At 46.1% G+C, this 27826-nt stretch overlaps 7 protein-coding genes across 7 annotated transcripts; 4 read left to right on the top strand and 3 right to left on the bottom strand.

The window, feature by feature from the left end:
- Nucleotides 1-168: 168 nt before the first annotated feature.
- Nucleotides 169-3510, top strand: AGABI2DRAFT_152546 (hypothetical protein; the record flags this gene model as incomplete). The annotated part of the gene is made up of 15 exons (XM_006463304.1): nt 169-483; nt 536-599; nt 647-700; nt 755-798; nt 858-1078; nt 1129-1178; nt 1236-1343; nt 1399-2542; nt 2591-2643; nt 2695-2743; nt 2861-3000; nt 3054-3069; nt 3130-3191; nt 3255-3346; nt 3403-3510. 15 exons carry the CDS (start codon nt 169-171, stop codon nt 3508-3510), a joined length of 2520 nt encoding a protein of 839 aa, XP_006463367.1.
- A 505-nt stretch (nt 3511-4015) lies between these two features.
- On the bottom strand, nt 4016-5671 carry AGABI2DRAFT_144691 (hypothetical protein; the record flags this gene model as incomplete). Its single annotated transcript, XM_006463303.1, has 2 exons — nt 4016-4152; nt 4210-5671. 2 exons carry the CDS (start codon nt 5669-5671, stop codon nt 4016-4018), a joined length of 1599 nt encoding a protein of 532 aa, XP_006463366.1.
- Nucleotides 5672-6060: 389 nt separating this feature from the next.
- On the top strand, nt 6061-8981 carry AGABI2DRAFT_120189 (hypothetical protein; the record flags this gene model as incomplete). The annotated part of the gene is made up of 12 exons (XM_006463302.1): nt 6061-6291; nt 6342-6441; nt 6492-6643; nt 6691-7110; nt 7174-7301; nt 7354-7556; nt 7617-7738; nt 7794-7963; nt 8022-8251; nt 8309-8492; nt 8576-8754; nt 8815-8981. 12 exons carry the CDS (start codon nt 6061-6063, stop codon nt 8979-8981), a joined length of 2286 nt encoding a protein of 761 aa, XP_006463365.1.
- Nucleotides 8982-9076: 95 nt separating this feature from the next.
- On the bottom strand, nt 9077-10535 carry AGABI2DRAFT_225093 (hypothetical protein). Its single transcript, XM_006463301.1, has 2 exons — nt 9672-10535; nt 9077-9621 (listed from the first exon to the last, which is right to left on the bottom strand). The coding sequence occupies exons 1-2, from the start codon at nt 10495-10497 to the stop codon at nt 9164-9166; spliced, it is 1284 nt and encodes a 427-aa protein (XP_006463364.1). The 5' UTR covers nt 10498-10535; the 3' UTR covers nt 9077-9163.
- An 87-nt stretch (nt 10536-10622) lies between these two features.
- AGABI2DRAFT_194203 (hypothetical protein) lies at nt 10623-13615 on the bottom strand. The gene is made up of 6 exons (XM_006463300.1): nt 13592-13615; nt 13301-13476; nt 12996-13250; nt 12268-12946; nt 12072-12200; nt 10623-12018 (listed from the first exon to the last, which is right to left on the bottom strand). The coding sequence occupies exons 3-6, from the start codon at nt 13022-13024 to the stop codon at nt 11335-11337; spliced, it is 1521 nt and encodes a 506-aa protein (XP_006463363.1). The 5' UTR covers nt 13025-13250; nt 13301-13476; nt 13592-13615; the 3' UTR covers nt 10623-11334.
- A 40-nt stretch (nt 13616-13655) lies between these two features.
- On the top strand, nt 13656-14960 carry AGABI2DRAFT_194202 (hypothetical protein). Its single transcript, XM_006463299.1, has 6 exons — nt 13656-13768; nt 13820-13885; nt 13935-14037; nt 14085-14604; nt 14664-14769; nt 14826-14960. The coding sequence occupies exons 1-4, from the start codon at nt 13679-13681 to the stop codon at nt 14159-14161; spliced, it is 336 nt and encodes a 111-aa protein (XP_006463362.1). The 5' UTR covers nt 13656-13678; the 3' UTR covers nt 14162-14604; nt 14664-14769; nt 14826-14960.
- Nucleotides 14961-23352: 8392 nt separating this feature from the next.
- On the top strand, nt 23353-24333 carry AGABI2DRAFT_137770 (hypothetical protein). Its single transcript, XM_006463298.1, has 3 exons — nt 23353-23542; nt 23599-23621; nt 23675-24333. Exons 1-3 carry the CDS (start codon nt 23419-23421, stop codon nt 23714-23716), a joined length of 189 nt encoding a protein of 62 aa, XP_006463361.1. The 5' UTR covers nt 23353-23418; the 3' UTR covers nt 23717-24333.
- The last annotated feature ends 3493 nt before the right edge of the window (nt 24334-27826 follow it).

Below are 27826 nucleotides of genomic sequence, written 5' to 3'. Positions count from 1 at the left end.
AGCGGAGGCATAGGTAGTGACGGAGGTATGTTAACCTAACAGAACTTGAAGGGTCCAATTGAAGGATCATTATGAAGTCACGCGGACACAGCTTTCCGCAACTGGCCCCGGCCTGCACACCTTCCTCCACTACGGCCACAGTAATCTCTACGCTCTCAGCTTTAATATATGGCCAGCCCTGGCGTCCGGCAGCCCGTGCGCACCTTCGGCATACAAGATCCCGTCAACCCATTACCACCCATCGACTCCTCGAGCTCCACCGAGTCCAACCCTGTTCTTCGTATACTCGGACGAGTCTCCCTCGGCCGTCTACGCAAGTCGTCAAATTCGTCATTAACGCGCCGTAGAGATGGCGGGACAGATAGTATCTCAACTCCAACGCCGACCCCAAGTACGAGACCTCCCGTTCCGACGGTTATGCAGTCATCTGGGGAAGCATTCACCACACCGCTCCCCGTTCTGTCTATGATTGTGCTCTCAATTGTATGCATATAATCACCGCTCTTACAATACTACTGGGCTCATCGAATTGTAGACTATGCTTGGCGAATTTCTTTCGGCTAACGTCTCCACACCTTTTCTGCTTTTCATGGTAAAAGGTACCTTAGGCGCTCGATATCCTGGGACTACGCTCACGCCGTAATAGGGTTTGGTGGGATGCCTGACGACTCGCAGGTAGCATTCTGGGCGGGAATTCTTGGTAGGAATTCTGCGTTCTTTCCGCACCAACCCCTAAACCTTATTCGTTATCTAGTCTCGACGTTCTTTCTCACTCAGTTTCTCACTTCTCTGCTATGGGTGAGGGTCTATCATTCGCTTGTGCCTGTATCAATGTGTTTAAGTCTCCTACGTTTCAGGCTACAGTCGCGGAAAAGCACGGTCGACGTGTGGTGCTCGTCTTGTCATTATTAGGTAGTGCCGTCACCTGTTCCCTTTTTGGCACGTCGACGACATTACAACAAGCTATTGTAATCCGACTTGCACAAGGTGTTTTTGCTGGAGCGGTTGGTGTAGCGCGTGGTTCAGTTGCATTTGTCACTGATGCAACCAACGAAGGAAGAGCGTATGCCATCCTCGGGTCGGTTTTTTTATATAGCTTGAACGCGCTCATCTTAACCTTCATCTTAGGTTTTGTTGGGGTTTAGGCGGTGTGGCTGGAGCTATAATTGGTGGCTCGTGTATGCTTGTCGTCTTTTCGCGTGTTCTCTCCCCTTTGCTGACCTTATCTGTATTAGTCGAGCGACCTGCAACCAAGTGGCCCGGAGCCTTCGAAAACGTACAACTTTTCATAACATATCCATATCTCCTGCCTTGTGTTCTGGCAGCACTCGTAATGCTCATAGGTAACTCTTCCAGATCCCGCCTCATGACCTACTCAATGATTTGCGCTTAAATTAGGCGCCTTTCTTGGACTTTTCTTGGATCGAGATGGGGGACCCAGAGAAGGGGCCATACGTCTTCTTCCGGAGAAGATTGATATCCACCCACCTATACCTGAAGAAGAATCGACGCCACCAAGCCCGATATTCGAACAATCAGAGCCGCGGCCTTTCATTTTCTCGCTGAAGAATAGAATTTCTCAGAGACTCTCCACTTATTTCGCCTCGCATATTCCTCATGTTCAACAATTGACCTCGCCTATCGTTCAACCTGCTGTTCCCTTGGGATCACCGCAACCACGGCACGACAGGTCGCGTGCCTTCTCCCGAACAAGCCGTGTAAATGGGTCTGCATACGGCTACAGCAATAGCTATCGCAAAAGGCTGTCCAGTAATGCCACTACTGCAACAGCCGCACAGAGAAGTAGTCTCGCCAGCTCCCTTCGCCGGAGAAGGGGCAGTGGAGTCGATACTGGGATCAGCAACGAGGGCTCTGATCTTAATTTTGCCCAACGCCTATTGATGGCTAATGAGAATGCGGTGACGAACATAGCTGATCTCTGGGTTGCTGCGGCCATGAATGTCGAAAATGAGGATCCTTTTGAAATAGAGGAAGACGAAGGTTCTCCGTCGAATGGTTCCACGGAGTCTCTCGAACTTGGGGAACCACTAATTGGCATGGAAGATGTGATTTCGGCAACACCTCCGGGTCGTGGTCGTCGTTTCTCGCGTTCCCGCGTTGTGCAGGAGTCATCACCGACAAGGCGATCTTCACATATTCCTAGTCATACTCGGACCCCAATTCATGTGCCCTCCAACCTGACCTCCCCACAGCGCCGGTCTACTTCACGGGCATTCACAACCCACCACCCCTCAGTTTTCGGCTTACACTCCGCGCGCCGTCTATCGAGCGCTGTTCCTAGCATATTCTCTCATTCTGGCGTCAAAACTCCTCCCGCCTTCCTCGAGGCTCAGCGTCTTGTATCTACTTTCGACGAAACTCTGGCTGCTTCGGGAGAAGGCGCACAAATCGATGTGGAAGCTGTAGAAGAAAAACAACCATCTCTAACCTCTCAGTTGCCCATTCTTGTTATTGTGCAGTATGGGATGATGGCCCTTCATACTACCACGCATGATCAAATATTCATGTCTTACCTTGTCACGTACGTTTTATGGTAACGTTTATCCGGTCGTGTCCTCATTTAATATAGGGATTATGCGTCGGGGGGCCTAAACCTAACTGCCGGGCATTTCGCACAACTTAGTACGTTACCTGATCGCTCAAAAAATTGTACTGACCATATGCTCTCCATAGTCGCCCTGATGTGCCTTGCCCAGATTGCCTATCAATTTTATCTTTATCCGTGAGTGTACTCCTTGAAAAAAAACTGGAAGGTTACTTACCATGTTTGGCTCCACAGTAATCTTGGGTGTGTTTATATCCGCGCAGTCATGTTAATTGTCACTGACGAAAAATGAAGACCCCCTCGTGGCCGTTTCTCTCATCTTGCCATGTTCCGTGTTGGATCACTTCTGTTCATTCCATCATACCTTTCCGTTGTTCTATACCGTGCCTTCGCAAGTTCTTCCCATGACGGTGGAAATTTTATCCTTATGACGGGTGAGAACGGAATTTTATCTGATGGCAATTCTTATTCTGACTGCTCTACGTAGCATTGGCTCTCAGCACGTAAATGAGTGATTAATTGTTTACTTGAACCGATCACTAATGGTTTTGCCAATGACACAGCGCGCTCCGTTACTGCGGATCCACTTTTGCTTATACGGCTATCTCGATTCTCTTGAATTATAGTAGGTTTTCGGGATCGTTGTAGCGATCTCCCTGATTTCTGATTTTTGTGATTGCCTCTTCAGTGACACCTCCGAGTGCAGTGGGATATGCAAATGGAATAGCTCAGAGTATTGTTAGTCTGGCACGATGCCTAGGACCGAGTCTAGGTGGCTATGTAAGTACTGTTAGTGATCTTTTTGATTATCATCTGCTTAGGATTGTGTTTATTAGGTTTGGGCAGTGAGTATTCATGATGGACCGAGCGGATATTATATTGGGTTCATTGCATGTGCCGCGTTTTGCGGTCTTTCTGTGCTTCAAAGCTTCTTGATCCGCTAAAGGGCTTTTGTACCATCGTTTTGGCCTTTGTGCTAGAGTTATCATCTTTCCGACGCATCATCCCGCATTACTGCACATAATCTCCGTCAAGAAGTCATTCTATGCCCATGTTGTCTGTAGATTTTTACCTTTTAATTCGCCCTCTTCTTTTTTCTTGTTGTTCGGTTATGCTTGGTCAACTCGCTTTGTCACCACATCCGTTTTCTTGGACATATGAGTGCTGTCGTGCACTTGTTAATCATGAACGTAATACTATTTAGTTTATGTACTATTATATACTGCCTAGGTGGAATGGAGAAGTAATCGGATGGATGTTTCGTAAACTGTTCGGGTGTCCAGTTGATATTGAATTATAAGACAACACACAAATGTAAGTTATGTTTAAAACAAGGATAACAAGGTTTCTGGGTATTATTGACTCTCAAGCAAAAGCAGGTAAGGGCAATTTGACAAGGTATTTTTGGCATTCAAACGTTTGTGGTGAGGTGAACGTCGGTCACGACGACTAAGAATCTGATTGGTATTCATTTTGGATTTTGTCGATTGGAAGAGGGTTCTCAGTGTGGTCGCTGTTGTTGGGTGACCACTGGTTAGATATCGTGTATCGTTTAGATGGTTGTTCCGGAGGTGGAGTATCACCATCTGCGTTGGTGGACGTTAAATTGCGAATCAAATTAACAGAAAGTCTATTGTGCTCACATTTCGCGTATCTAGTATCCAAATCTCCATACTTATTTTGTAATTTGATGTTCTTCTTTTGTTGTAATCCTCGACTCCAATGCCAGAAGAGAAGATTATATGACTCAAAGATCCCGGCGAAACCACCTCGGTCGCAGATTCGCACTTCCGTCAGTTTCTCGGTGTCCATATTTATGATGTTTGCTAGCATGATGTCAAGAGGTTTGATGATACTGGATTGGAATGGGATGGCGGGAGCACTTATGTCGTGTTCGATGCTGGATAGGATTGCGATCCTTTGTAATGAGGTTTGGTCGGATGGGATTTGATATTCGAGGCCAGGAGAGGATATGTAATGAAATGTCTGTAAGTTGGGTAATGCTTTCAAAGCATCGTCAACGCAGAGGGGGATAGGTCGTGCACTTGTGCGAAATGTTTTGATTTTTCGTCCATAAGTGGTGAAGAAATCGGGAAGAAGAGGACATATATCAATGTCAAGACGTTGAATTCTTGGAAGTTGGAATTTATGAGCGAAATATCTGAGAAAGAAGTCCCAGCAAGGTGGATATTCTTCATTGGTCATGTTTGGAGGTTTGGTCAAGGGTATCAAACCGAGAGAGAGAGCTTGTAGGGAAGGGAAGACTAGCATGGGTTGTGGTGCAGTGGGTGATGGGAGACCGTAAAGGTGTCGAAGGTGGAGTGTAGTGAGAGAAGGGATGCCTTTAGCGATAGCATGTAGATTGGCGTAGGTTGGAGCATCGTTGAGGCCGGTCCAGTCAAGACGTCTAAGTGTCTTCCCATGGAAATCGACGAGACCTCGGAGTATACATGTGTTCATGGAATGTTCGGGATACTCGCCAAGGCCGGTGTTGGTGGTATAGATAACGAGGTTCGGGGTGAGAGTGAGAAGGCGAAGCATCCAATCAGGGTCATAAGACCCCGAGATACAAAAGTCAATGCGAGTCGTCCAATCACCTAGACGTTTATACTCGGCGGACAAGATGTCATCTTCGAGTTTCTTGACAATCCAAACAAGATCTTCCTCGGTGAAAACGACAATGTATTCGACCATGATTTCGGTCACGAGTGCGTCAAACGTAAGACAGACGCGACGACATGCATCTCGATCGTCGAAATATTCCGGTGGAAGATAAGGATATTCTTCCTGAATGTAATCAGCTTCGAAAGGGTCGTTTAGATTGATGGATTGGGCTCCAGTAAGTCGGAGAGCATAGCGAAGAACTTTTCGCCAAAGTTCGACGGGAAGAATCTCAGTAGCAGGTCTGGGTGGCGAGCATTGCCAAGATTGGTTCAGAGATTTTGAAGCTTCTTCAAAGGAAGGAGGACACTTTGTTGTTCGTGAACCACCAGTAGAAGCCCCGTGAGAAGGAGAACGCGTCAAAGATGCAAAAGCGGGTCGTGACTCCTCGGATACAATGCCTTTGACCCATTCCCATAGTTCGTCGTGAAAGGTCGGAGGCATGTTTACTGCAAGATCATAACGCGTTTGTGAATACTGAAGTGAGAGTTGAACAAGAAACTCACGGACACCGCCTGTAGCTAGAAAATGGCAACGCGGAGCAGGACGCAAGCTAAGGTTCTTTTGGCGCCCGTTCTAATTTTGGCTTACCTTGTTGTTTACGAACCCATATATTGTGTTGATTGTCAAATTGCAATATACACCGGAGGATATCACGGACCCTTTAGACCGATTACCCATTGGCAATATCATTTGAGTTGAGCCTCAGGCCATGACGCGAAGAGTTAGCTATAAAGTCGATGCAATGAAGTTCCCAAATCGTGGGAAAATCTGGTATTTTAGCATTTCGCTCTCCATATTTTCGTGATTGAATCCTCCTTTTTCCGACAGGCATGGGCCCATTAGAGAGGCACAAAGGCCTCAAACGAAAGAAGAGTACAGGGCTTGGCCCGCGAAAAAAATCAAAAATTCAGCGGAGCGTCGATGAATTACCCTGGAAGACAAGCCGACGTCCGTTAGAGACTGGCCTCGGTGGAGATGATGGTATTCTCGAATTCGAAGAAGTTGAGGGCGTTGAGGTTGTATATGAGATGACCGAAGGTGGTAGGGTTGCGAAATTCCAGGTAAGTTGTCTGATATTGTGAGTGACCATGGGATAACCTCGTCCATACAGGTCCATGAATCAGACCAGCCAGTGCGAGAGAAAAATTCTGAAATAGACGTGGAAGACGACATCCAGGAAGTGTCTTCATCCGAAATTTTACCGTTCGACTGTGAGGAATCATGAGCATCTAATCATACTCCGAACTTATACTTCTCTTAGCAACCCTTCTACCGGAATGGGCTTCGTACTCGCTGCATCCACAATTGTTACATGCGCTTTACAGGAAAGGTTTCGAAAGTCCTACATCCATCCAGGCGGCCGCTATACCAGTCGCAGTAAAAGGCAAGGATGTCGTTGGTGTTGCCCAAACCGTTCGTATTGCATCTGACTATTCGGTCGATACTCATAATCTCTACAGGGCTCTGGTAAAACATTGGCTTACGGAATCCCGATCCTCCATTATCTGCTATCCCAACCTCGACCCCATCCAAATAAACGACGACCTGTAAAAGCATTAATCCTCGCTCCTACTCGTGAACTCGCACTGCAGGTTTCATCGCACCTCAACGAATGCCTCAACCCGACTGATCGTGATACTCCAGCGACTCGAAATGAAAACAGCCCGGACGAGGCTCAAGGAAAAGATGAGCCCGCAGGGAACCAAAAAGGAAAACGGAAAAAAGCAGTGCACAATCTCCCGGTCAAAAAGCGTCCGCCTCACGTCAGTGTAGCGGCGATTGTTGGTGGGATGTCGGCCCAGAAACAACGTCGGATCATCGATAGAGGTGTTGACGTTCTCGTGGGTACGCCTGGTCGACTATGGGATATCATAGGAGAGGTATGTTTTGTTTCGTCCAAGGTCCACAGCCCTTTAGTTTCAGTACTGACTACATTGGTAAAGGACGACAGTCTGGCCAAAGAATTGAAAAACCTTCGCTTTCTTGTACTGGACGAAGCTGATCGTATGATCGAGAGTGGCCATTTTGCTGAACTGGAAAATATCCTTCGTTTGACGCTCCGTGAAGACAGGTGCGTTGACAATCCTTGGGTTTGGTTACGATATCTAACAGGATGTTTGGAGAGATGATGAAATTCCAGTCGAATATAATGCCATGGACACCAATACGAATGAGGAACAGAAACCTAATACCGTCTATGACTTGCAAACATTTGTGCTGTCGGCTACGCTCAGCAAAGATCTTCAACGTAATTTGAAAAAGCGTTGGCGACCCAAAGATTATAAGAAACGCAAAGGCAAGAACGATAAACCAGCAACTACCTTAGGTATGATTTCTACAGAAATAGTATGTGGGTATAGTACTTATAAGGATCCACATCTGCAAGACGACCTCTTATTGCGACTCGATTTTAGAGATCCTGAGCCTGAGATAATCGACCTTAGTCCTGAAGGCAAGGTCGTGTCTACTCTACAAGAAGCAAAAATTGAATGCCTGGTGAATGAAAAGGTATTGAGCACCTGTCATCATCATAACTCACTCTCATCAGATTTGACTCTGACAGGATACCTATCTTTATTATTTCCTCCTTCGACACCCAGGCCGCTCGCTGGTCTTTCTATCTTCAATTGATGGCGTCAGGCGTTTAATGCCGCTTCTTGGTCTTCTGTCGATAAAAGTCTTCCCTCTGCATTCACAACTTGAGCAACGACAAAGACTGAAGAATCTTGATCGGTAAGTTCATTCCCGCCAATGATTTTGTCGAGTACGGGTTTACTCGATACACGGACAGTTTCAAATCGACTCCCAACTCAGTACTCTTAGCCACGGACATTGCTGCTCGAGGTCTCGATATCCCTGCTGTGGACCACGTCGTTCATTTTCAAATACCTCGCACAGCGGATTCTTACATTCATCGCAGTGGGCGTACCGCCCGTGCAATGAACAAGGGATTTAGTATGCTCGTGATCGGCCCCGATGAACGGAGGGTAGTTAAGGCGCTTATGGGCAGTTTGTCCCGTGGTTCGTTTTCCTCTTTCGAGTGTTTTCGTCTACTGAGAGTATAAATGTTTGGTGTAGATGAAAGAGATATTCCTGAGCTCTCAGTTGATCTCAATATGCTGGACAAACTCAAAGAACGAGTGCAACTTGCGAGACAGATTGAACAACGGCAGCACCAGGTTCAGAAAAACAATTATGAGAAGAATTGGGTGAAAGAAACTGCTGAAGCGCTGGGTGTAGATTTAGATTCAGATTACGTGAGGTAAGTCGCTTCATACTCTTTTACCCCTACAGTTCCCTGTTTTCCTTTTGATATGAGGTTTAACCAAGCCATCACCTTTTTAGTGAATCGGACGACGATAAATCAACCAACCGGCAACGAAAAACTCAGGAATCCAAGACCTTTGCACTTAAAGCTCAATTGAAGGCCATGCTTGCACAACCTCTCGTCGCGAGGGGCATATCGACGCGCTATATAACTTCTGGTAGCCGACCCATCGTAGACGACCTATTATCTGGAGAAAGTATGTATTCCAGTTGGTATCTGTGTAATCTGTATCTTGACAAGATCGGTATTCTTGTAGCTCATGAAGTATTGTTGGGATTAAAGAAAGCAGAAGCAGGGAGTGAATTGGTGTTGAAGAGAAGAAAAAAGAAAACAAAAGCATCACGCAATGGAGTCAATATCAAAGAAGAGGACGAAGCACAACCACAAAATGACTTTGAAGATAACGAGGTTACAAGTAGTTGATGCATCCAAAGTTATGTTCAAAGTAGTGCATGAATGAAGTTTGACTTATGTCGTTCATTATCATCAATCTCGTCTGCGTCTTTCTGTCGTCAGATGCTCATCTCCAAGTCGTGATCACAATTAATTATCATTAGCATATTAACACACAAAGCGTAGAAGAAAAAAAGAAGAAAAAAAGTCCATCACGTATCCACCTTCTTCTTTATAGCCAAAGACCTCTCATACCTCCTCAACAACAATCTCTCCACCCATCCTCCCACCGGAAACTCCTTCTCCCACTGATTATGCAAATGCACCGCAAACACCTTTCCCAAAACCCTATCCAAACCCCCATTCTCCTTGACATCCATCCCCATCGTCCATTTCATATCTTTCCTATCCTTTTTAAATGGATCTGGCAACCTATTGTCAAGTCTACATGACCTGCCGTCGTTGAAACAAAAAGGTAAAACTTTGAAGGGGGGTATGGATTTGGAGAGGAGGGTGCGGAAGAGTTTGAGGTAGAGGAGGGAACCCCAGTCTGTTGAACCTGGACGAGGAGGTTTTGGAGAGTGAGCGATTATATGGAAGGCTTCACAGAGGTAAGGGGAGTGTTGACGAAAACGGAGAAGAGCACCGTTGAATGGGGAATACGCTTTATCTGATGAAAGTGTTATTAAAGTGTGTGAGGGAGAAGGAATAGACCCGTACCATAACAATCCCATTGAGTAACAAATTCATGTTCCAACAACGGTTCCAAATCCCTCGTCAAAAGTGAATCCATATCCACCCAAACACCTCCATAATTCCATAACAACAACAACCGAATCAAATCCCCATCCAACCACGCCTTTTCATCCTTCAACCCCAAAATTCTCTCTTTAAATTTCTCCTCCTCCAATTCCGTCCCTTTCGCCAATTCCTCCATATCCACAACTTTCAAACCGATATTATTTGGATATTTGAGGACATACGAATGTAAAATCGTGTTTGAAGAGAGATTCCCATTAGACCAGATGATTAATTTCGTTTGATATAAATTTTGAGTTGAGAGAAAACTTTTGAGCATCCATTCTTGACGAGGACCAAAAGGCGCTAAATCGACACGCCAATAAGTATGAAATATCGTTTTTTCATCATTCGGTACCATGGTGGTGGTGGTGGTGTCCGACATTCTCGTCTTGCTCGACCGAACAGTCCCAGCAAAATCATAACAATCCATCCCAAACTTCATCTCCACCCCCGCCTGAACCTCATTCCTCTTCTCCCCATACAAAAACCTCGTCACATTATACTTCTCACTCACCCTCCCCTCCTCAAAACACCTACTACTACTCTCCTTATTCACTATATCCACACTATCATAAATCTCTTCTTGAATCCACTTCTTATTATGCACCGCAATTTCAACATGCAGTTCATACAGATATGTGAAACAGAATACGGCGAGGAGAGTTAGAGGGAGGATGACTTTAAAGAAGAAGCTGCGAGGACTGGATAGTAGGAATTGACATGGCGTTCGACGTCGTGGATTCATAAAGCGCAACCTAGTATACCGAGGCCTGCGGGGGTATGAAGTCAAGGTAGGAGAGACCCACCGCATGAAATGAAAGTCACATATTAAACATGCCAAACAATGGATACTAGTCACACCAGCGTTTATGGAGATAAGCGTCGTAAACAGTATATTGATGCCAACTATCAAACGACACCATCCTCAACTGCGCACACCTTCCGCGACAAAAAAACTACCAACAACAGACCTAATCCCCAAACAACTCGAAAGAAAAAAACATGACCCAAAATCATCACAGGGAGGAGAAAAAGAGACAATAACGGGAAGAAAATACGCTAATTTGCACCCGATAAACTAACAGATACGAATGGATGTTGATGCGTGTGTGTAAGAGAGAGAGAGAGCGCGGGTAAAGAGTAGATATACAGGAGACCAGAGCCAAAGCCGAGACGCATTCATGTAAAAGCCCAAAAGCAAGTGGATCGAAACGAAGATACTGGCAAGGGAAGAGAAAAGATATAGGGTAGTGTTGGGGGAGGGGCTGACGATACAGAACACACTTGATAAATACAACTTCATCACTTTAATTTGCTTCGACACGGGGGAGAAACCGCAGAGTATACGACGGGCCAGAAGAGAAACGTTTGAGATCAGAGAGACAATAGAGAGTAGGTATCATGTATCGTCGGATCGTCCACTTGTTAAAGGGGCAATGAGTGGGGAGTTGGTATGAGTGATGTGGGTCATTATTGGGGATAAGAAGGTAGCATAAGTGAATCTAGTTTTGCTGCCGCAGTAAAAACCGCCTCGAGAGCCCAAAGCGAAAAAAGGGTTGGTGTGCGCATCTTCCTCCTCCGTTCACCGAGCCACAGGCACACCACCACGATACGTAGGTTGTCCACGCATCTGCTGTGCCTGAGGGGGTAAACCGCCATTTGCTCTCGCGGAAGCCTGACCATTGAAGGCGGGTTGTTGGGAAATTGACTGTGGAGCCGGAAGGCTAGGTTGTCCAGCTCTTGGAGCAGCAGCAGCAGCGGGAGAAGGAGAAGGTGCTGCCTGCCTTTGTTGTGGTTGTTGGGATTGGGGTTGAGGCTTCTGGTGCTGTTCTTCACTGGAACCGGGCGCCACATATAGAGTTCGATCGATTGTTTGAGGGATAGGCTGGATTTCAGTGCCCAGCTCCTGTTCGATCTTGTAGAGGTTGAACCTGTCTTCATACGTCACCAAGTTGATCGCCAAGCCGAGATGACCAAAGCGTCCAGAGCGGCCGATACGATGAAGGTAGGTTTCGCTATTCTTGGGGAAATCAAAGTTAATCACCACGTTTACGGCTTGAATATCGATACCGCGAGTGAGGAGGTCGGAACAGACGAGGTTGCGACACACGCCATTACGGAAATCATGAAAGACACGGTTGCGGTGAGATTGGAGCATTTTGGCATGCGAATAAAAGCACGAGTAGCCAAGCTCGGTGACCTTTTTGGCCAAGAGTTCGACTCGATTGGTAGAGTTGCAGAAAATGATAGATTGATTAATTTGAAGCTGTATGCATTGCATGAGGACATGTCTTGATTCACGAAAGGGTTAAAACGTACTTTGGAGAAAAGAGTATTGAGACAGTGGACCTTTTGTCGTTCTTCGACATAGGCATAATATTGGGTGACACCTCGAAGCGTAAGTTCATCCATGAGATTAATTTCGTACGGGGATCGCATGTGCTTGTCCTGACCATGAAGCATCAGCATTTGCCGCCCGAGCCGGATCAAAATGAAGTAAAAAAAAAAAGTTCACCTTGAATGTCTTGACGATCATGGGGAAGGTTGCGCTGAAGAGCATGACCTGGCGTTCCGAGGGCAGATAGGACAAGAGCTGCTCCATGACAGGGGCAAACTCGGGGGAGAGGAGCTTATCCGCCTCATCCATAACGAATACGGGGCATTCGCTGAGATCAGCTACACCCTTGCCGGCAAGATCTAGGATACGGCCAGGGGTTCCGACGAGAACATGAACGGACTCTGAAAGACGTAAGATATCGTCCTTGAGAGTGGTACCACCGGTGGTAACCATGACCTGGATGCCCATGTGTTTGCCTAGGGTTTTGCACACCTGGGAAGTCTGGAGGGCAAGCTCTCGGGTGGGAACGAGGAGAAGGGCCTGAATCTTGTGTTTGTTAATGTCAATCTGCTGGAGGGAGGGGATGACGAAGGCGGCTGTTTTTCCGGTGCCGTTTTTGGCACGGGCGAGGATGTCGCGTTTGGTGAGGGCAAAGGGGATGGCTTCTTCCTGGATGGGAGAGGGCTTTTCGAAGCCGGCCTCGAAGATGCCCATGAGGAGTTCACGTCTGATGGACATGTCCTCGAATTCGAGGCCCTTGGTTGCGGTGACATCTTCTGTCTGTGGGCGAGAGTCCCTGGGTGGGGGACGCAGACCCGTTTTCCAAGCCGAGTCGTGGGGGGTCGAGCTTGAAGATCTGGGGGGAGTTAGCCGGGGGATGAAGCATGGACAGTTAGAATACAGACGCTGAGGACGAAGGCGGTGGTTGAGACATCGCTGGTTGATGGTGTTGTGCAGTTGAGAGCAGAAAAAGACCTGGACAGACAAAGTTCACACGGTGCCTAAATTATCTACAGCGCAGGCATCCGCCGTACAACTCGTCCCTCATTTCTCGCATGTTCCCGCAACCGACCCAACACCGCAGACGTTGCCCACCGCGTAGGCGGCTCCCTCTCCTCCGTACACCAGTAGTAGATATCCCAGTCTGCCTCGTCCAACAACTGTAATAACCCATCAGCCATGTTCATAAACACATACATACACAACACACCTTGTCGTATTCTCGCAATTCACTCTCACTCATCGAGTTCAAATTATCCCTCGCAAACGTACTCAACAACAAATCCGACTCCAACGTCCCCCGTTTCCTCGACTGATACACCAACCTTGCTCGAAGAATGTCTACTGTTTCATTCGGACGCGGTAACGGCGTTGGAGGCAATGTGTCTGTAGCCGTGGCGGTGTAAGCGATATGTTCTGGTGTATGAGGTAAAGGCCACGGGTCTTTCATCTTTCGAGCCGTAGCCGAGAAATGTCGTCGCATAGAAAGTACGCGACGGACCATTGTCATGCGGAGCATGTCGGTAAGACTCAAAGGGTGCAATACCCAAATCACGTGTTGCTAACAACACCTTCTCCACCACCACCCATGGCAGAAAACATCTCCCCACGCGTCAATTCAGCGCGTCTGGCCAACTTTGTTGGTAAACCCATCCGACTGCCCTGTAAAGTCCTTTCCGTACGTGTCCCCACCCTCACCCAACTCTATTCAACGAGAGCATATCCCTAGGTCAGTGGCCCTAATATCATCGTTGAAGCAAGCGACGGCGGAAATGTCACCATCGTACCCGTAGCCGTACGTCTCTCTCTCCTCTTTCTTTTCTCAAAAAGTAACGCCATTCTAGGGAGCTGATTCACCAGAATGCACGTACTGTGAAATCATCGGCACCGTATCAGACCCAACCACAATCAAAATGATGGCTTGCATCAATCTCGGCAATAACCTAGGTCAGTTTCAAACCGCGAATGTATTCAATACTGAATGCTTTGTGTAGATCTCAAGTTGACGAATGACACTATCGAGATGATGTTTGACTCCCGTTTTGAGAGAATGTTTGGTCTTTCCTCATGAGCACGTTGTATAGCGGCCGAATGCAGCTCATTCAATGACTCGTATAAACGTATGATTCTATTTGTTACAACATTCATATGCATACAACATACCCCGAAAGAGAAAAAGAAAAAAGGAAACAAAAACCCACAACTGCCCTCCTCATTTATCTTTCTTGTAACTCTTCATAAAATCCGAATCCGACTGCGACACCAATTTACCATTTCCCTTCTTCCGTTGCGGCGCAGGTTCTTCACGTCTCGCTTGATCAACATCACCATTCCCATCCGTCTTCGCCTTCTCCGTCCTCTCCTCAACCGAATCATGTTTAGCACGGTGTTCTTGTACCGGAGGTTCCATCGGTTTCGATGACCGAATTTGCGATGAGCGAGTAGGTAATTTAGAAGTCGGAACGTCATCCGTAACTGGGGATTTGGTACCGACATGCGCAAGGACTTGTTCATCTAAAAAGAATTTTTAGCCGCATATATGCGTAATGAGAGATATGTGAAAGAATGCATACACATAGGATTGGTACCATCGCGTTCTTGTTTACGCTTACTGTAAACCATACTGAGATAGGCCCCGCCCAGTAAGGCTAAAACGCCAGCGCCTCCAGTTACTATCATCTAGCTTTCTTGATCAGAAAAAAACATAGAGGGAAAAGGCAATGTCATAAACGTACTCTTCCAACACCTTGAGGTGGAGGTCTAAGATCACCACCCTTTGGCGTAAACCGATTTGACCACATCGAAGTTCGTTGATAAAAACCGCTCGGAAGATAAGATGAAACGAAAAGGAAGGAAGAGATACTACGTTTGTTGAACTTTGACCAAACAAGGGAAAGCTCAGTTTGTTTCAGATCGGCGGGGGATGAAAAGAAGGATTGATCTCTGAAACACAACTGGCCAAAGGTCTTGTGAGAAAGGTGATTCGTTGGTTCGCGTTACATCACCCTGAAATGACATCAACAATTGTGTATTGGTTGATCATGACGGGGCTGTACATGGAAGGAAGGTTTGTGTTATGTGAATTACTCCACGAGTGAACTTCTTTTCTTCGCTCCGTCGTTTCCCCGTTTTTTGCTGTGTATCCATGAAACCTGGGAGCATTGATTGCTTCTCGCAAGATATGAGAGAAACCAAACGATAGGAACATGGGAAGATAGATAGATAGATCTGTAAGTAGACCAACATATACTTCTTCTAAGATTTCGTTGAATCCGATGAAATTGGCATCTGCTTATTACCTCCAAAAATGCAAAAATAAAAAACAAAGACCAAAGCAAAGAAAAAAAGGAAGAAAAAACATACTATGATTCTTATATTCATCAAACTCCGCTTTCCTCTTCGCAGCGACTTCGCGTTTAGCAAAATAATACAACACACCAGCTACAGCTAGTGCACCTGTGAATTTGACCATCTACTTTGAAAAATTTCTCAGTCAGATTTTCGGGAAATGGAAACATGTGTGAATGCAAAAGTACCGTTTTCTTCACGGGGGACATGTTTTGGAATCGAGACATGTCCATTTTGGTTGAGGGGGTCGAGGTTGAAGCGGTTAAAACGGTAAGTAAGCCCTTGCCAAGGCTATCGCGTAAATGTCACGTGATCGCAACATAAACTGTTCCGGGTTCGGAATCGGAATCGGCGTCAAGGCTTAAGAGTTCGAAAAAGTTGAATGAATCGACACCGAATAAGTGGCGGCGACTGCGCACCATGGATTTGCTAATGCCCGTAATTAACTTAGTATCATGTATGTACCCCATTTTTCACAGGCTTTGAGCCCAAGAACTTGTTACCCGCCAGTCGGAACAGAGAACGTCAGAAGCTGTCAGAATAATAATCCTTTTCCTGGTTCCGCGCCCTCAAAATCATTTTTTGTATATAACCCCTGATCGTTTCCCGCCGCCGGTAACATTACCGCGATGGATTTAAAAATTCATTTTACGCTCAGGCTTCATGGCACTTGATCGGACCCGATGGAAATCGCTCCATGTCGGATTCCTGACAATTTAAATCGCTTTGTCACTAAAGAATCCATTTTTTTGATTTAGTAAATAGGTATACCGAAGTCTTTTAATTTTTACACCGAACAGTACGTGGAAATAGGCCCTCGAACCCGCAATGGTTCAAACATCCACTTCTGATTCGTATTTTCTACATAACACTAAGGGATGGAAGTTTGGCTAATCGTGTATCGCGCGCGTAAACCCCGTCTTATAACACTAAATGACAACTCTACAAGTCTAGGGAAAAGGTACAAATGTGATTCCATCCGTATTTATGATTCGAGAAACCATTCGAAATCCTTGATTGTTGTTTTTGTGGACTCCGAACAGAACGTACCCGACAGGCCCTTACTTCCATTCTGATCAGTCATGTCAATATCTCAGGATGTCTAGACTCGAAACCGGGTGAAAATAATAAAGTCGTGGGTGGTTAAGAATATCACATCCGGTACTCGATGAAATTACTGGTAACGAATAATTATTATTCGGAGAAGGACAATCCGTCAGCGCTTGCTTCAGCCACAGCTAAATCTGTATCTTGTGATGGCTTCATGATCAGTTATTTGCGACTACAAGCAGGGTTGCATACTGATACAGCTGATGATCAGTTATTCAAAGCCATCGATCATCACTTTTGGCAAGTTCAGGACCTACTTCCTCTCTCCTGCCCTTCTTTTCTGATATTTCAATCGATTCAAGTATTGATTTGAAACTCATGTTGATCGTTAAATTAAGTGGTAACTTGGATACTTCGGCAGCAAAGGTGACCGGTCGGTGATAATTAAAATATCCCACGAGGTAGCCGGGATTAAATCCTAGGATTCTCGATTCTCGATTCTCGGTAAATCATTGGTTGGTGATTTTCCCCGCTTGCCACAATCCCAATTGTTGGTTCCGTGCTAAATCATCCCCTTTCCATCACTTCTGGCGCTTTTTTTACTATGTATACTTGTACTACCTCTCCCCGACCCCAAAACCATGGGAAACACCCTCATAACCAAAGGGACGATTTTACTCTCTAGCCCTAATATGCGGTCCCGGTGCTGATCCACCTGTCGAGTAGAGAGCAAAATATCAGCTTTTTCCCGCTCTCTCTCCTACCCCTCCACCAGGGAGTCGATGAGAGCAAAATATTGCATCCAAAGTTCCTTTCACTGATCCAATCATAGCACAGATATAAGTATCAAATTCACGATAGCCGAGGCAGCCAAGGACATCGACGCGGTGAAGTCGCTTACACGTTCATTTAACTTATGAACTGATGGAAAACTCCGAAATAGCCTGGACGCGCTAATAACTCATGATCATTAATTATGGGTACGCGCTTGTTTCTCTTAATCAACTGTCCTTGCTCATTCACGTTGGTCACATAATGACCGTCAATGCCACCGACATTAATACTTCTACTCTTCTCATTTTAGTCGCGAGCAATGTTTATTAGGGCCTTCGCCCCCCTCTTTCGGTAAAAACTCACTTCTGCTTCTTTCCAAACAGAAAATTCTTCACCTTCGACTTGTAGTTTAAGAATATTAACCGACGCTTCAAACCGCCGCAAAGGTAAATCTCGCTCCACGACTCTCGAGAGACCTGATTATTAAATTCTGAAAATAACTTGGGGGTCAAAAAGACCTTCTTGCACCGCTATAACCAGGCAGGGTCGAATCTGATGTCAAGAGCGTGTGAATTCTAAAAATGTGCCGGATTAAAGGCGCAAAGCTGAAAATAAGGCATCGACTAGAGTTTTCAGGGTTCCTCTACTCCACTAGCAATTCCACGGACCGCTTCATCGTTCCCAACTTCATTCATTCGAAATTAACTATATGTTTTTCTGAAATACAACGCGCTACCCGTTATATAGCCTGCATTCGGCGGTCTCAATGCGTGTTTTTTTGCTCTTGCTTCGTAACCATGGTCAAATTTTACACGTTGAGATGGAAGATTACCTAAGCGCAGGTGAACAGATCATGTCTCAGTTCCGCGTAACTAGGGCTTTTACAATGTGAACCCCGTTTCAGCCGAGGCATTTCTACCCGGAGGTTACCTGAAAGATTAGATTGAATTTCATATCATCGCTCAACTGTCCCTTGTTACGAACCCATGTCTAATTTTTCGTCGTGGAGTACCAAGTTATTCCCGGCCATTTCTTCGCAAATTTTGTTATTGGCGACAATGGTAAGACTGGGTTGTCTTGGTGAACCCCAGTCTTGGGCAATGGGAAGTAAACTCTTTTTTCTCAAGGTTGCGATGTCGATTGCTTCCGGAGAAAAAGGTCGTACAGGTCAGGGCCTACGGAATCTGTTCCGTAGGTTCCGACTGTGCCTTGGATTTTTTGGTAACATCGTAGAGTATTGAAATCCTATGTACAGATTTGAGGGCGGAATCTTTGCTTTTTTTTTGGAAAGATTTGATGACCGTAAAGATCTTGTTCAATATTACAGTGTATCAGTTTGTCAAATCGGTGGCGTCTGAATTGTCCTTTGCACCACCCAGATGACAGAAGTGGAACTATTTGTTGTTAAAGAAGACGTTATTTTGCTTGCTACATCTGATTAATCGGTTAGCACATGGTATATGTTCGAGGTGTCATATTCTTACCAGCTCCTCATAAGAGATTGCCGAGGCTAATGCGCAAATATAAACACTCGCAGGAAACAAGTAACCAATACCGGCCTTCTCTCCAAATACCGTACCCTGCAACGGTCCGGAAACCGTTCCCCTAATTCCACCGCCCATGCAGTAGGACCCTTGCGATGCTTATGATCACGAATTCTGAAGATGCGATAGACTGGTAAGTTGCGGCCGTTGTTTGACTAACTTCCGACAGACGAGGAAGTTTGCAGAACTAAAATCAAGTTACTTCCTGATCGACAAGGGGTTTAGTAAGCGGCGTCGTGTCGTTTGCGGTCATCCGTCGTAGTTCAAATTCAAACTGGATACCCGAACACATCCATACGGCACCCACAGCCCAAGTTCCCAAACAAAGGAAAAACACCCTGAGATGTCTATCTGGGAACACAAGGTAGGCGTACTCCTGGGCGTACTAATAACATCAGCGACCCCGTGATCTAAGGGAAGAGGTACTGGGCGGTGGGCTAGTTCCCATGGTCTCGCTCGCAAGAATGCCATAACGTTGATCTACATTTACAAATCATCACACATCGGCGGCTCTCTCAAGGAGTATACAATCTTATAACCGCGGTGAAGATTGTTTGTTGGTTGTTTTCAGCAACAGACGACAGCCTGAGCTATGTTAGTACGAGCTAAATATTCAACAACTGACATCATTGACTTCTGATAAGTCTTTCCATCTTCAAGTTTCATGATATCTATCACTCTGCCATACCTACGCTACGCTTTAATTCTTCTGATGGCACTGAAATCCTTCTCATATCCGATCACCTGTCAGTGACGGTGTACACACCATGCAGGCAGCATCTCTGGCCTAGTTCCTGGAACTTCAAATTCTGATAAAACCGACTGATATTAAACAGGGCCTTAAAGGTTCGTCGAGCGGAAATAACAGCGAGTGGAATTTTTTTTTTGCCTCGCTCATCATATATCAGACTAGACCAGACCTCGGTACCAGGTTCACTACACGCGCTCAATCGTGCTATTCAATCCTTAATAGAAAGTGCCCTGCTATACTTGATCCTTTTGGCACCTATGATATAATGCTATGTGTGAGTGCTCTCGGAGATCAGTGGATTTAATTCTTTCAACTAGAATATTGAAGCCGTGGATCAAATTCCCCGACCCTTCAAGCAATCTTTTCCGTTTTCGATCGAAAACTTCGAATCCGCATTTGCTTGGAGAAAATGACGTCGCAGACTATATGTAACGAAATAGAAATATGACAGTGTGAACCAGAGTACTTTTCGACGATGATCTGATCAACGATTTCATGGCTCCGGTGGGGTTGGTTTGATGGTTTGAACATTGTAAGGCAGTGCCATCGCTAAAACGCATTACAATTTGTCCCTTTAAATAGAAATAATTCAGATTTGAGCCCCTATACCTTCCTCGCGTTTGATGGAACCTTTTCCACGCAGAAGCTGAGGACACAGTGGACACCGGGGGAACGTTCTATTGGGGTTGAAAGACAAATAAAGATCTACTCCACTAGGGAGCTTCAGAAAGACTCGCGCGAATACATCAGAATTGGAGCTCGGATAGAGCACACATTCATACCCGCAGGCCTGAGCTTGCGACATGCTCCAAGCGCGGGTGGCCTTGAGGCTGACCATTGTCAAGACCAACCACTAGTTGTATCGCTGAGTTCTGAGGATACTAGGCTAAATTCTCGGGGGCTGTGGTTATCCGAGGGTTTAACTACTGTTACTACCGTATCTGTTATTTACTTCAAGATGGCTTTCTTGGCAGAACCTGATCTAACGTCTGCTGATGCATAAACTTCACTTCTTGTAAGAATCTCACGCCTTCCTTGTTTCGCCCAAAATATGACAGCAAACACGACTTTTGATTCAATCAGCCCCAACTTCAAGAATGAAACACTGCGCGCCGGCAGCTCCTTATCTAACTAGCTATACCATACGTCTAGCAGCGTGCGTCAGACGATATAGTATAAACAAGGAACTTGTCAGCACCACTGGCAGTGTATGGAATATACTAGATATCAAATAGGAAATTAATGATCCATACATCATTTCCAAACTCTATCAGTATACAGCCTTCAAGACCTCCTACAACTGGCTTCATCCGATCAACTTGAAAATCGATTTCGGTCAGTATTATCTTACTAGCTCACCGATGTCCTCTGACGAAGGTGTTCTTCTGTCTGATTTAGAAGGAAATCGAATTTCCTTAGGAATTTGCGCCACAGACTCTACTACAGGGTGCAACTCGCCATGTTCCTGGAGCACGAACAAACCTAGAACGGTGGGATTAACCCTGCAACATTATGGTGAAATACTTACCCGATCAGAAGGCGGATGGTAGTCGCGTGAATTTAATCGCGCCTATGGCCACGTTCCTCTAAAGACTGCGTTGTATACAATTTTTTTCACTCATTACTCATCATCCAAAGGCAACTCCTTTAAGATTTCCTCTGTGAAAGATATGATGTATCCACTGAATCTCGTTGAGACAGAACAAAACGGTCAGTCCAGTGCTTAAAAGTCATTGGTCCACTTAAGACCTGATTGGGAATAATGGACGAAGCTAAACGATCGAGAGCCGTTCGGATAAGCTATTGTTGGAATCCAAGAGATAAGTTCATCATCCTGACCACGCAATATTCTGACTCGAGGTTTCCTCAGTTTTACAGACCTCGAGCAGCCTTGATACCTTTTCCATCTTCGCACTAATTGCACGGTTTGAGTCTTTGTTCAGTATAGGTATGCTTCCCCATCGTGCATATGCAATCTGGTGCTTGGTTCCAATGAGCTCGCCGGTCAAGGTCCATCGGGGGTACTCGGCGATTTGTAGTGACCGTGATAAACCTCGCGGTCCAGAACTGTCCAAGCTTTTAAAAACTGCAGTTTTACCTATACCCGGCCCCTCGTGTTGTTGCACGTGGACCGCAGTCGGGTAACTAGTATTTCGCCGAAATTCCTCGCCGAGAAGAAAAGTTCACTGCTCCATGTGGAATATCTACCCTCAACATCCAGCGACCTGTGATTTGGGCTTACTTCGAACATTACCTTGCCACCTCAGGTTTCCATGAGCATAACTGTAAGAGAAGTTTATGTGAACGATAGTGCTATGATTATAACCATGCCCCAGAGATTCTCATGATACTTCTCTACTGAAACCTATGGAGTTGCAATAGATTTGGCCAGAAGATCAACCGAGAGCCAAAGTCGAGAGCCAAGGAGAATCTATCAGCAACTGGAGACACTGACGTTTGGAAGCATCGAGGGTTCGGGGTTCGGGGTCAAATGAGGCGTAGTCGCGGGAGTCCACACATTTGGCCCCATTTAAGCATCGATTCTTGAACCACAAGCGCTTGAGTGTAATTTTTGCAGTGACTATGAATTATTTTTTCTATCTGATCGGTTTTTGAAACCAATACTCTCTAGGATCACAACGACGGAAGAGAAGCTCAATGTCGACCGTGCATTTGCTGGTGCACATTTCCCGGTCCTAAAATAGAACAACGAAGGCCGACACCCACAAGTACTCTGGGTGTCGGTGTCATTGGGAATCTGGCGGCACTTCCCGACAGTACCTTGTAGAAGCAGGGGCGAGTGCAGCTTCGGATCCGTGCACATGCGGTAATTACCCTGTATATCCAGGAAAACCAACCCTCAGGTAAAGGTGGTAAGTTTCTTCCGTTGAAAATAGCTTGAAAGCAACAGAGACAGCGATAGTTAGGGTCTAGCTTTTCGATTCAAAATATTTGCTGATTGAGTCAGCTAAGAAATTAAGCCGGGTTTAGTAAGTGTCATACCGCGTCCGAAGTTCAGAGGGAAATCTGAAAATCTACATTGACCCTTCAGCCTCACCCTCAATTTTGGCTAAAGAGTTGGCGTTCAAAACGACGCCTGCTTGGGGGTAGACCGCTTGGGACTCGGGTCCGGTCGGCGAGTCGCTGGTCGGGATTCTGTTGGGAATTTGGAGGTGGGTTTTCGGACGGTGATCATTGAAAACAGGACGAAGTTGGTACCGTACTGCTCGAGGGCAACCGAGACCCTCGCCTAATAGTACCAAGACCGAAATCACTTTCAAGCTTCTTGCATCTCGAACACAGTCAGACATTATAGCGGACCAAGTATCATAAGCGAAGCAACTGCTCAGTTGCAAGGCAATTTGGGATGGCGCGAGGTAATCAACGATTCACTGATACCCTGAACATTAGGTTGTCAACGTTCTGTCGAGGTATTGGGAGGTAGAGAATCGAGAGTTCAGTTATTGACGACACACAGTCGCCCGTAGATACAAAGCAACTAGAGGGTGAAATTCGGGGAACGAGTAAGGACTTTCTACTATGCATATGAGTTTGATAATAGTGAACCCTGCGAAAATTTCTTGGGGGAATCCGAGTAGGGAAATCCTATCGGGATTTGGCCCCAAGGGACAAAATTGGGATTCCCAAAGCGGTATAGCGTTCATGGCGGATTGGATCCCGATCTGGAGAGATCTCGATTTTTTTGAGAAACTTGTTCATCTCGGTTTTGTCACCGCACGATCTGATGGCTTTGCATATAAACCACTCTCCTCTCTACTTTCTGTCCTCTGTCGTCCGCAAGTTTTCTGAGCGCTTCCCCCTAACTGCCTTTTGAATTCGCATCTTCCCTCAACTCATATCATGCCCGTCATTGCTAATGCAACGAGAATATGGGAAATCAATGTACATTGGCCGTTGTATAGTCAATGCGGGGTTTGGGACCCTCGAGGACGGGGGGTCGATATCTGGGAATGCATCCGTGATCGTAAGTGTGTTTCGTTCGTTCGTGCATACCTTTTTCTGATCATATTTTGTTTATAGATGACTCGACTCCGGGTACTGAGGTTAGTCAACTTTTCGCGTGCACACCTCGACAAAATATTGATTTTCTGCACAGCCTCCAAACACCAAGTACTGGCGCTACATTGCTCGTCGATGAACAGGATGCCTCGTTGCGGTTACTCCGCACCATGTTTCATATCTATACCCCAGTTTTTCGCAACCCTCGTATTATGGCTCCCCGGGCTTGGAAACTTGGTCTGCATTCGCCACTAGACCACCTATGGCACTCACATCGAATCATTCGTTACGTCGTGGCCTGCAGTTCCACCATTAGATCCCCGCTATTTCAGTCCCTTTACAACACATGATCTCCCGAGCACCACCTCTTACGTATCGGTGTCCTATCCGCGATCGTTTGGTGCTATCGGCGCTGTCCGTCCCAGTTGGACGGTCGTGCGAGGAACAGAGGTGCACAAATCACGCGTCATCCTTCGTGTGCTGTATCACCCTATCTACTCTTTTGGGCGGATGGATTGTTAAATCTCCGTAGTGTTTGCGTTTTTCTTGGTCTAAAAGCATCGTATTGTTCTGTTGTGTTATATGTCGCATTTTTCTTCGTTTTTCCCTTTTCTGGTGGTGAAGGATTACATCCCATGACATTTAATGAAGTTTATAGTCCATCGCTAGCATCTTCTTGTATACCCTTCGTGTATGTGTATGTAATTTATCTATTGGACGGGTAGCCTCACTCCTTGCGCTGATATGTTCAGCGAGAAACACTTCGACTGCGGACGTGAGAAGAACATGAGGACGGTGAATGTGACGTCAAATAGGCGTCATGAGTTTGCAGCGTCATGCTTGACAAGACTTCACGGGGAAACCGCAAGCAGACCTCGTCACAGTGAAACTCGGATATGTATACCCAATTCACATGCATCTGCTTCGCTGCAAACCCCAGTTTTTTTCCCGAATTTCAGGTCTCCAAGACCTCATGGCTTGTTCCCTCGTTTCATCATCATCGTCATCATGGATGACCCAGTGATATATACTTGTATGATTGACAGACGGTCAATACTTACAAATTGGGTACACAGACAGCTCTTGTTCATCCTCACATAATCATCAGAATGATGCATCCCAACTTCAGCCTTGAATGCCACAATACTCGACTCGTTCAATAGCCCGTGATATAGACATGCAGTTTGCCATCGCGTTGAATGAGATACTAAAGATCGGTCTGGCAAATCCGCGGTGAATTCCTTTACAAGCCTCGCTACTTTGGCGGTTGCGCGTGCAAGTTCAATACAAAAAGATGGAAAGGATGAATGGAACTTGATATTTTCTCGGTAGAGACGATCTCTTCACAGTATAAGCGAGATTCCCCTCGACTTCCGGAGATGATTTTTGTAATAGGAACCAAAATATTTGACACCGCTTTTTTCTGAATGCATGAACATGATATATTTATACATTTACAAAGCGGCACAATTCGGCAGCCGTCCTGGGCTCCAAATTTCTGTGTAGAAGCAACGGGGAGCATCGCTCACGATTTTCTTTCGCCTATCGTTCTCTGTGCTGCTAGTGGAATAGTAACAAGAGGCACTCCAACGGGTTCTAATTCGATTGGCTTTGGTGCACTCCGAGGAATGGGGCTCGTCTACGCTGAGACTGCTTGCCTGTACTCCCGCCGCTCTCACGGACTGTTTGTTCCTCGATCTCTTACTTATCACACATTTGAAGGACCATCGCCAAGTTCGCCTAGCTCTGGGGAGCAGTCAGTGACTCCTGTTGACTCTCAGCGTACCTATTTTCCAATACTGGGCAATTATCAACATCGGAGTTCTGGTGTATTTCAGATCGAGAAATAAGATACGACGCGGCACAGGTCTCCCCTATGGCCCAGCCTTGTTGTACCGGAGTCACAAATCAATCCAATAAAAGCTTGGGCACCCGCCGGTTCGTGACTGACGTGGCAGAACTTGGCGGTGGCCCCCATTGGCGGCAAACACTCTATCAGATGCGTACTTCAGCATGAACCAACCCGATAAAGACTCACATCCGTTCTGGAATAGCTTTGTTGAGAAGATGAAGCTATACAATGAGGCGTGCCCATGAGGGCCGATCAATCGCTGACAATGTCAGCAATTCATAATGAGAGCTGGGGTTTCTTCTCAAGCGTTTGACCGTGACGTTGTCCTCATCAGAACCCCATTTTCCTTGAGGCAAGTTCTTAAAATACTCACTCCTTGGGAATACCCATTTCAGCACCTGTACACCTTTGGCTGATCAAGATTAAAAAGTCTAGAGGTCTCGCTTCTTAGGCATGAAACTGGTCAACATGCAAGTGTATTCGCTCTTTCTTCGGCTGTCCTTTTTTCTTTTGGTGGCGGAGGCGTGCCCGTGGATCATCCACAGCTTGTAACTAGCGGGAACCCGGTACATCCGGACTCACTTGTGCTTCGTTGCAAATTTGGTGCTCTCGGGGCAAAGGCGGAAGCAGCATTCCAGCTCTCGGACTATCGGCTAGTTGGGCCTGTTCGATTGCGAACGTCGATTTATAAGAGCACTGATGGTCTCAACAGACTGCCTCGATGGTGCTTTCTATGTTTACTTTAACGTCGGATAAACCATGTCCGAGCCAACGACATAGACCTCTCTTTTTATTCCTATCTAAATGTCATAAGGTGAGTATCCTTCCTCAATGAAAGCATTTTTACCCTACCTTCTGGCTGAATGGTAACGAGGGGGTTTGCTACAAGCCCAAGGAATATCCGCCACCGCCATGGAATCCGGTAAAGGATCGAGTGAGCACATTGGATTCAGCGTTCGGAGTTTTCCATCTCTTCTCTTCCATCTCCACCGTCAAAATGTTACCTATCAAATTTGGTCCCAACCAGGAGGTGCCAAGTTCCTGGAATTTTGCGTGTTTCCCAGCAATGGGATTAGAAGCTTTGGAATACACTGTTGTTTCAGCACCGGTCAGCTATTGATCTGATGGTTTTTTTCTTTAAAGAAAGAGGCTGTGTTGCGCTATCTGTTCCAATAGTGGCAACACCCCGAAACCATTGCATTGGACTATCGCGGCTCAGGCCTCAATTTCGGTCTTTGGCTCAAGCGGATTCAACTTGTCCGTCCCTGTAGGAAGGCGAAACAAGGCTCTCCTTTGAGCGCTCGAAGGTGGTTTAAAGCAGCCGGCGCACAGTCCTGGCGGTGGAACGCCTGGTGCAACCGAAAGCCTTCTTACAGTTCACGGTGAGCATTATCAGATGCTAGGATCATGCCCCACATTCTGTCGTCGAGTAGGTGCCATGCCACGTCTGACCATGATCACCGACGTGTCGTACCTCCCAGTTTGATCCGTGTATTTTTAAGTATCTCTGGGAGTACTCGATTAACCTCCTCAGTCAAGGTTGCCCCAAACATGCACGACGGACTTTGTTGTCGATAGTAATATGTTAAACATCTGCTGCGGATTAATCGTTATCGCACTTTCATCCCAAGTTAATATTACCGGGTAAGTACCTAGTAAGCTGTTGTCCGGAAATGCGACCTCATAGGGATTCCAGCGAATCCTAGGTAATCATGGTAAGTTACCCCCGGGCCATTATACACGGGATGTCCGACGAAGTCTAGACCCAGTCTTGTCGCTTCACGTTCTATACTCAGTAACTTGCTATGAATGGCATGAAAGGGGCACGAGTTCACTGTTACCAGGTACCATATCTGCCAACTTTCAAGTTACAATCAGCCTTGCATTCATCAACGCTGGTATGCCATATGATTGTGATTATGGATTTTTATAGGTTTATTGCCCCAGGTTCGAGGCAAATGCTGGGCAGATGTAAGTGAGGTACCTAGTAGCTCAGGGTAACTCACTCAACCCTACTTGATATCGTTGTCTTGGTCGAAATTCACCTGGTACTAACTCAACAAGGCAACAATATGAATATTTCAGATTGAGGGCTATCTCACACGAAACCTGAGAAATCCTAGATCAACATAGCCTTTTCGCCTTCAATGTCTCGTGATCCCCCCACCACCGTTCAGTGTCATGGTATTCAAACCCTTGCCTCGTGGAAGGAGATTGAATAGGTTAGGTGCAAACTTAAATCGAAAGATAACAACGCGGGGCCATCATACTCGCGATTCAGTGACATAACTAGATTTCAATGTCGTCCTTGACCCTCAGGTCTTCAGGCAGCGATCGCCGATGAAGCCACTAGTACTACTAGATTTGGTCGGCACAAGTGACATCGTATAGGGTGGC

This window comes from Agaricus bisporus, assembly GCF_000300575.1.
Source record: "Agaricus bisporus var. bisporus H97 unplaced genomic scaffold AGABI2scaffold_8, whole genome shotgun sequence".
Classification (NCBI taxonomy): Eukaryota; Fungi; Basidiomycota; class Agaricomycetes; order Agaricales; family Agaricaceae; genus Agaricus; species Agaricus bisporus.
Note: the sequence above shows the minus strand (reverse complement) of the source record. Positions and strands in the feature narration are given on the sequence as shown.

What these genes read in the sequence shown, in the direction of transcription:
- AGABI2DRAFT_137770 (XM_006463298.1), top strand. Translation starts at nt 23,419, where the DNA reads ATGCCCGTCATTGCTAATGCAACGAGAATATGGGAAATCAATGTACAT. An exon ending in CTGGGAATGCATCCGTGATC is followed by an intron (nt 23,543 to 23,598) that starts GTAAGTGTGTTT and finishes TTTTGTTTATAG; the next exon opens with ATGACTCGACTCCGGGTACT. An exon ending in ACTCGACTCCGGGTACTGAG is followed by an intron (nt 23,622 to 23,674) that starts GTTAGTCAACTT and finishes TTTTCTGCACAG; the next exon opens with CCTCCAAACACCAAGTACTG.
- AGABI2DRAFT_225093 (XM_006463301.1), bottom strand. Translation starts at nt 10,497, where the DNA reads ATGAATCCACGACGTCGAACGCCATGTCAATTCCTACTATCCAGTCCT. An exon ending in TACTCAATGGGATTGTTATG is followed by an intron (nt 9,622 to 9,671) that starts GTACGGGTCTAT and finishes CACTTTCATCAG; the next exon opens with ATAAAGCGTATTCCCCATTC.
- AGABI2DRAFT_194203 (XM_006463300.1), bottom strand. Translation starts at nt 13,024, where the DNA reads ATGTCTCAACCACCGCCTTCGTCCTCAGC. An exon ending in TGATCGTCAAGACATTCAAG is followed by an intron (nt 12,201 to 12,267) that starts GTGAACTTTTTT and finishes CTTCATGGTCAG; the next exon opens with GACAAGCACATGCGATCCCC. An exon ending in TCAATACTCTTTTCTCCAAA is followed by an intron (nt 12,019 to 12,071) that starts GTACGTTTTAAC and finishes CAATGCATACAG; the next exon opens with CTTCAAATTAATCAATCTAT.
- AGABI2DRAFT_194202 (XM_006463299.1), top strand. Translation starts at nt 13,679, where the DNA reads ATGGCAGAAAACATCTCCCCACGCGTCAATTCAGCGCGTCTGGCCAAC. An exon ending in TCACCATCGTACCCGTAGCC is followed by an intron (nt 13,886 to 13,934) that starts GTACGTCTCTCT and finishes ACGCCATTCTAG; the next exon opens with GGAGCTGATTCACCAGAATG. An exon ending in CAATCTCGGCAATAACCTAG is followed by an intron (nt 14,038 to 14,084) that starts GTCAGTTTCAAA and finishes TGCTTTGTGTAG; the next exon opens with ATCTCAAGTTGACGAATGAC.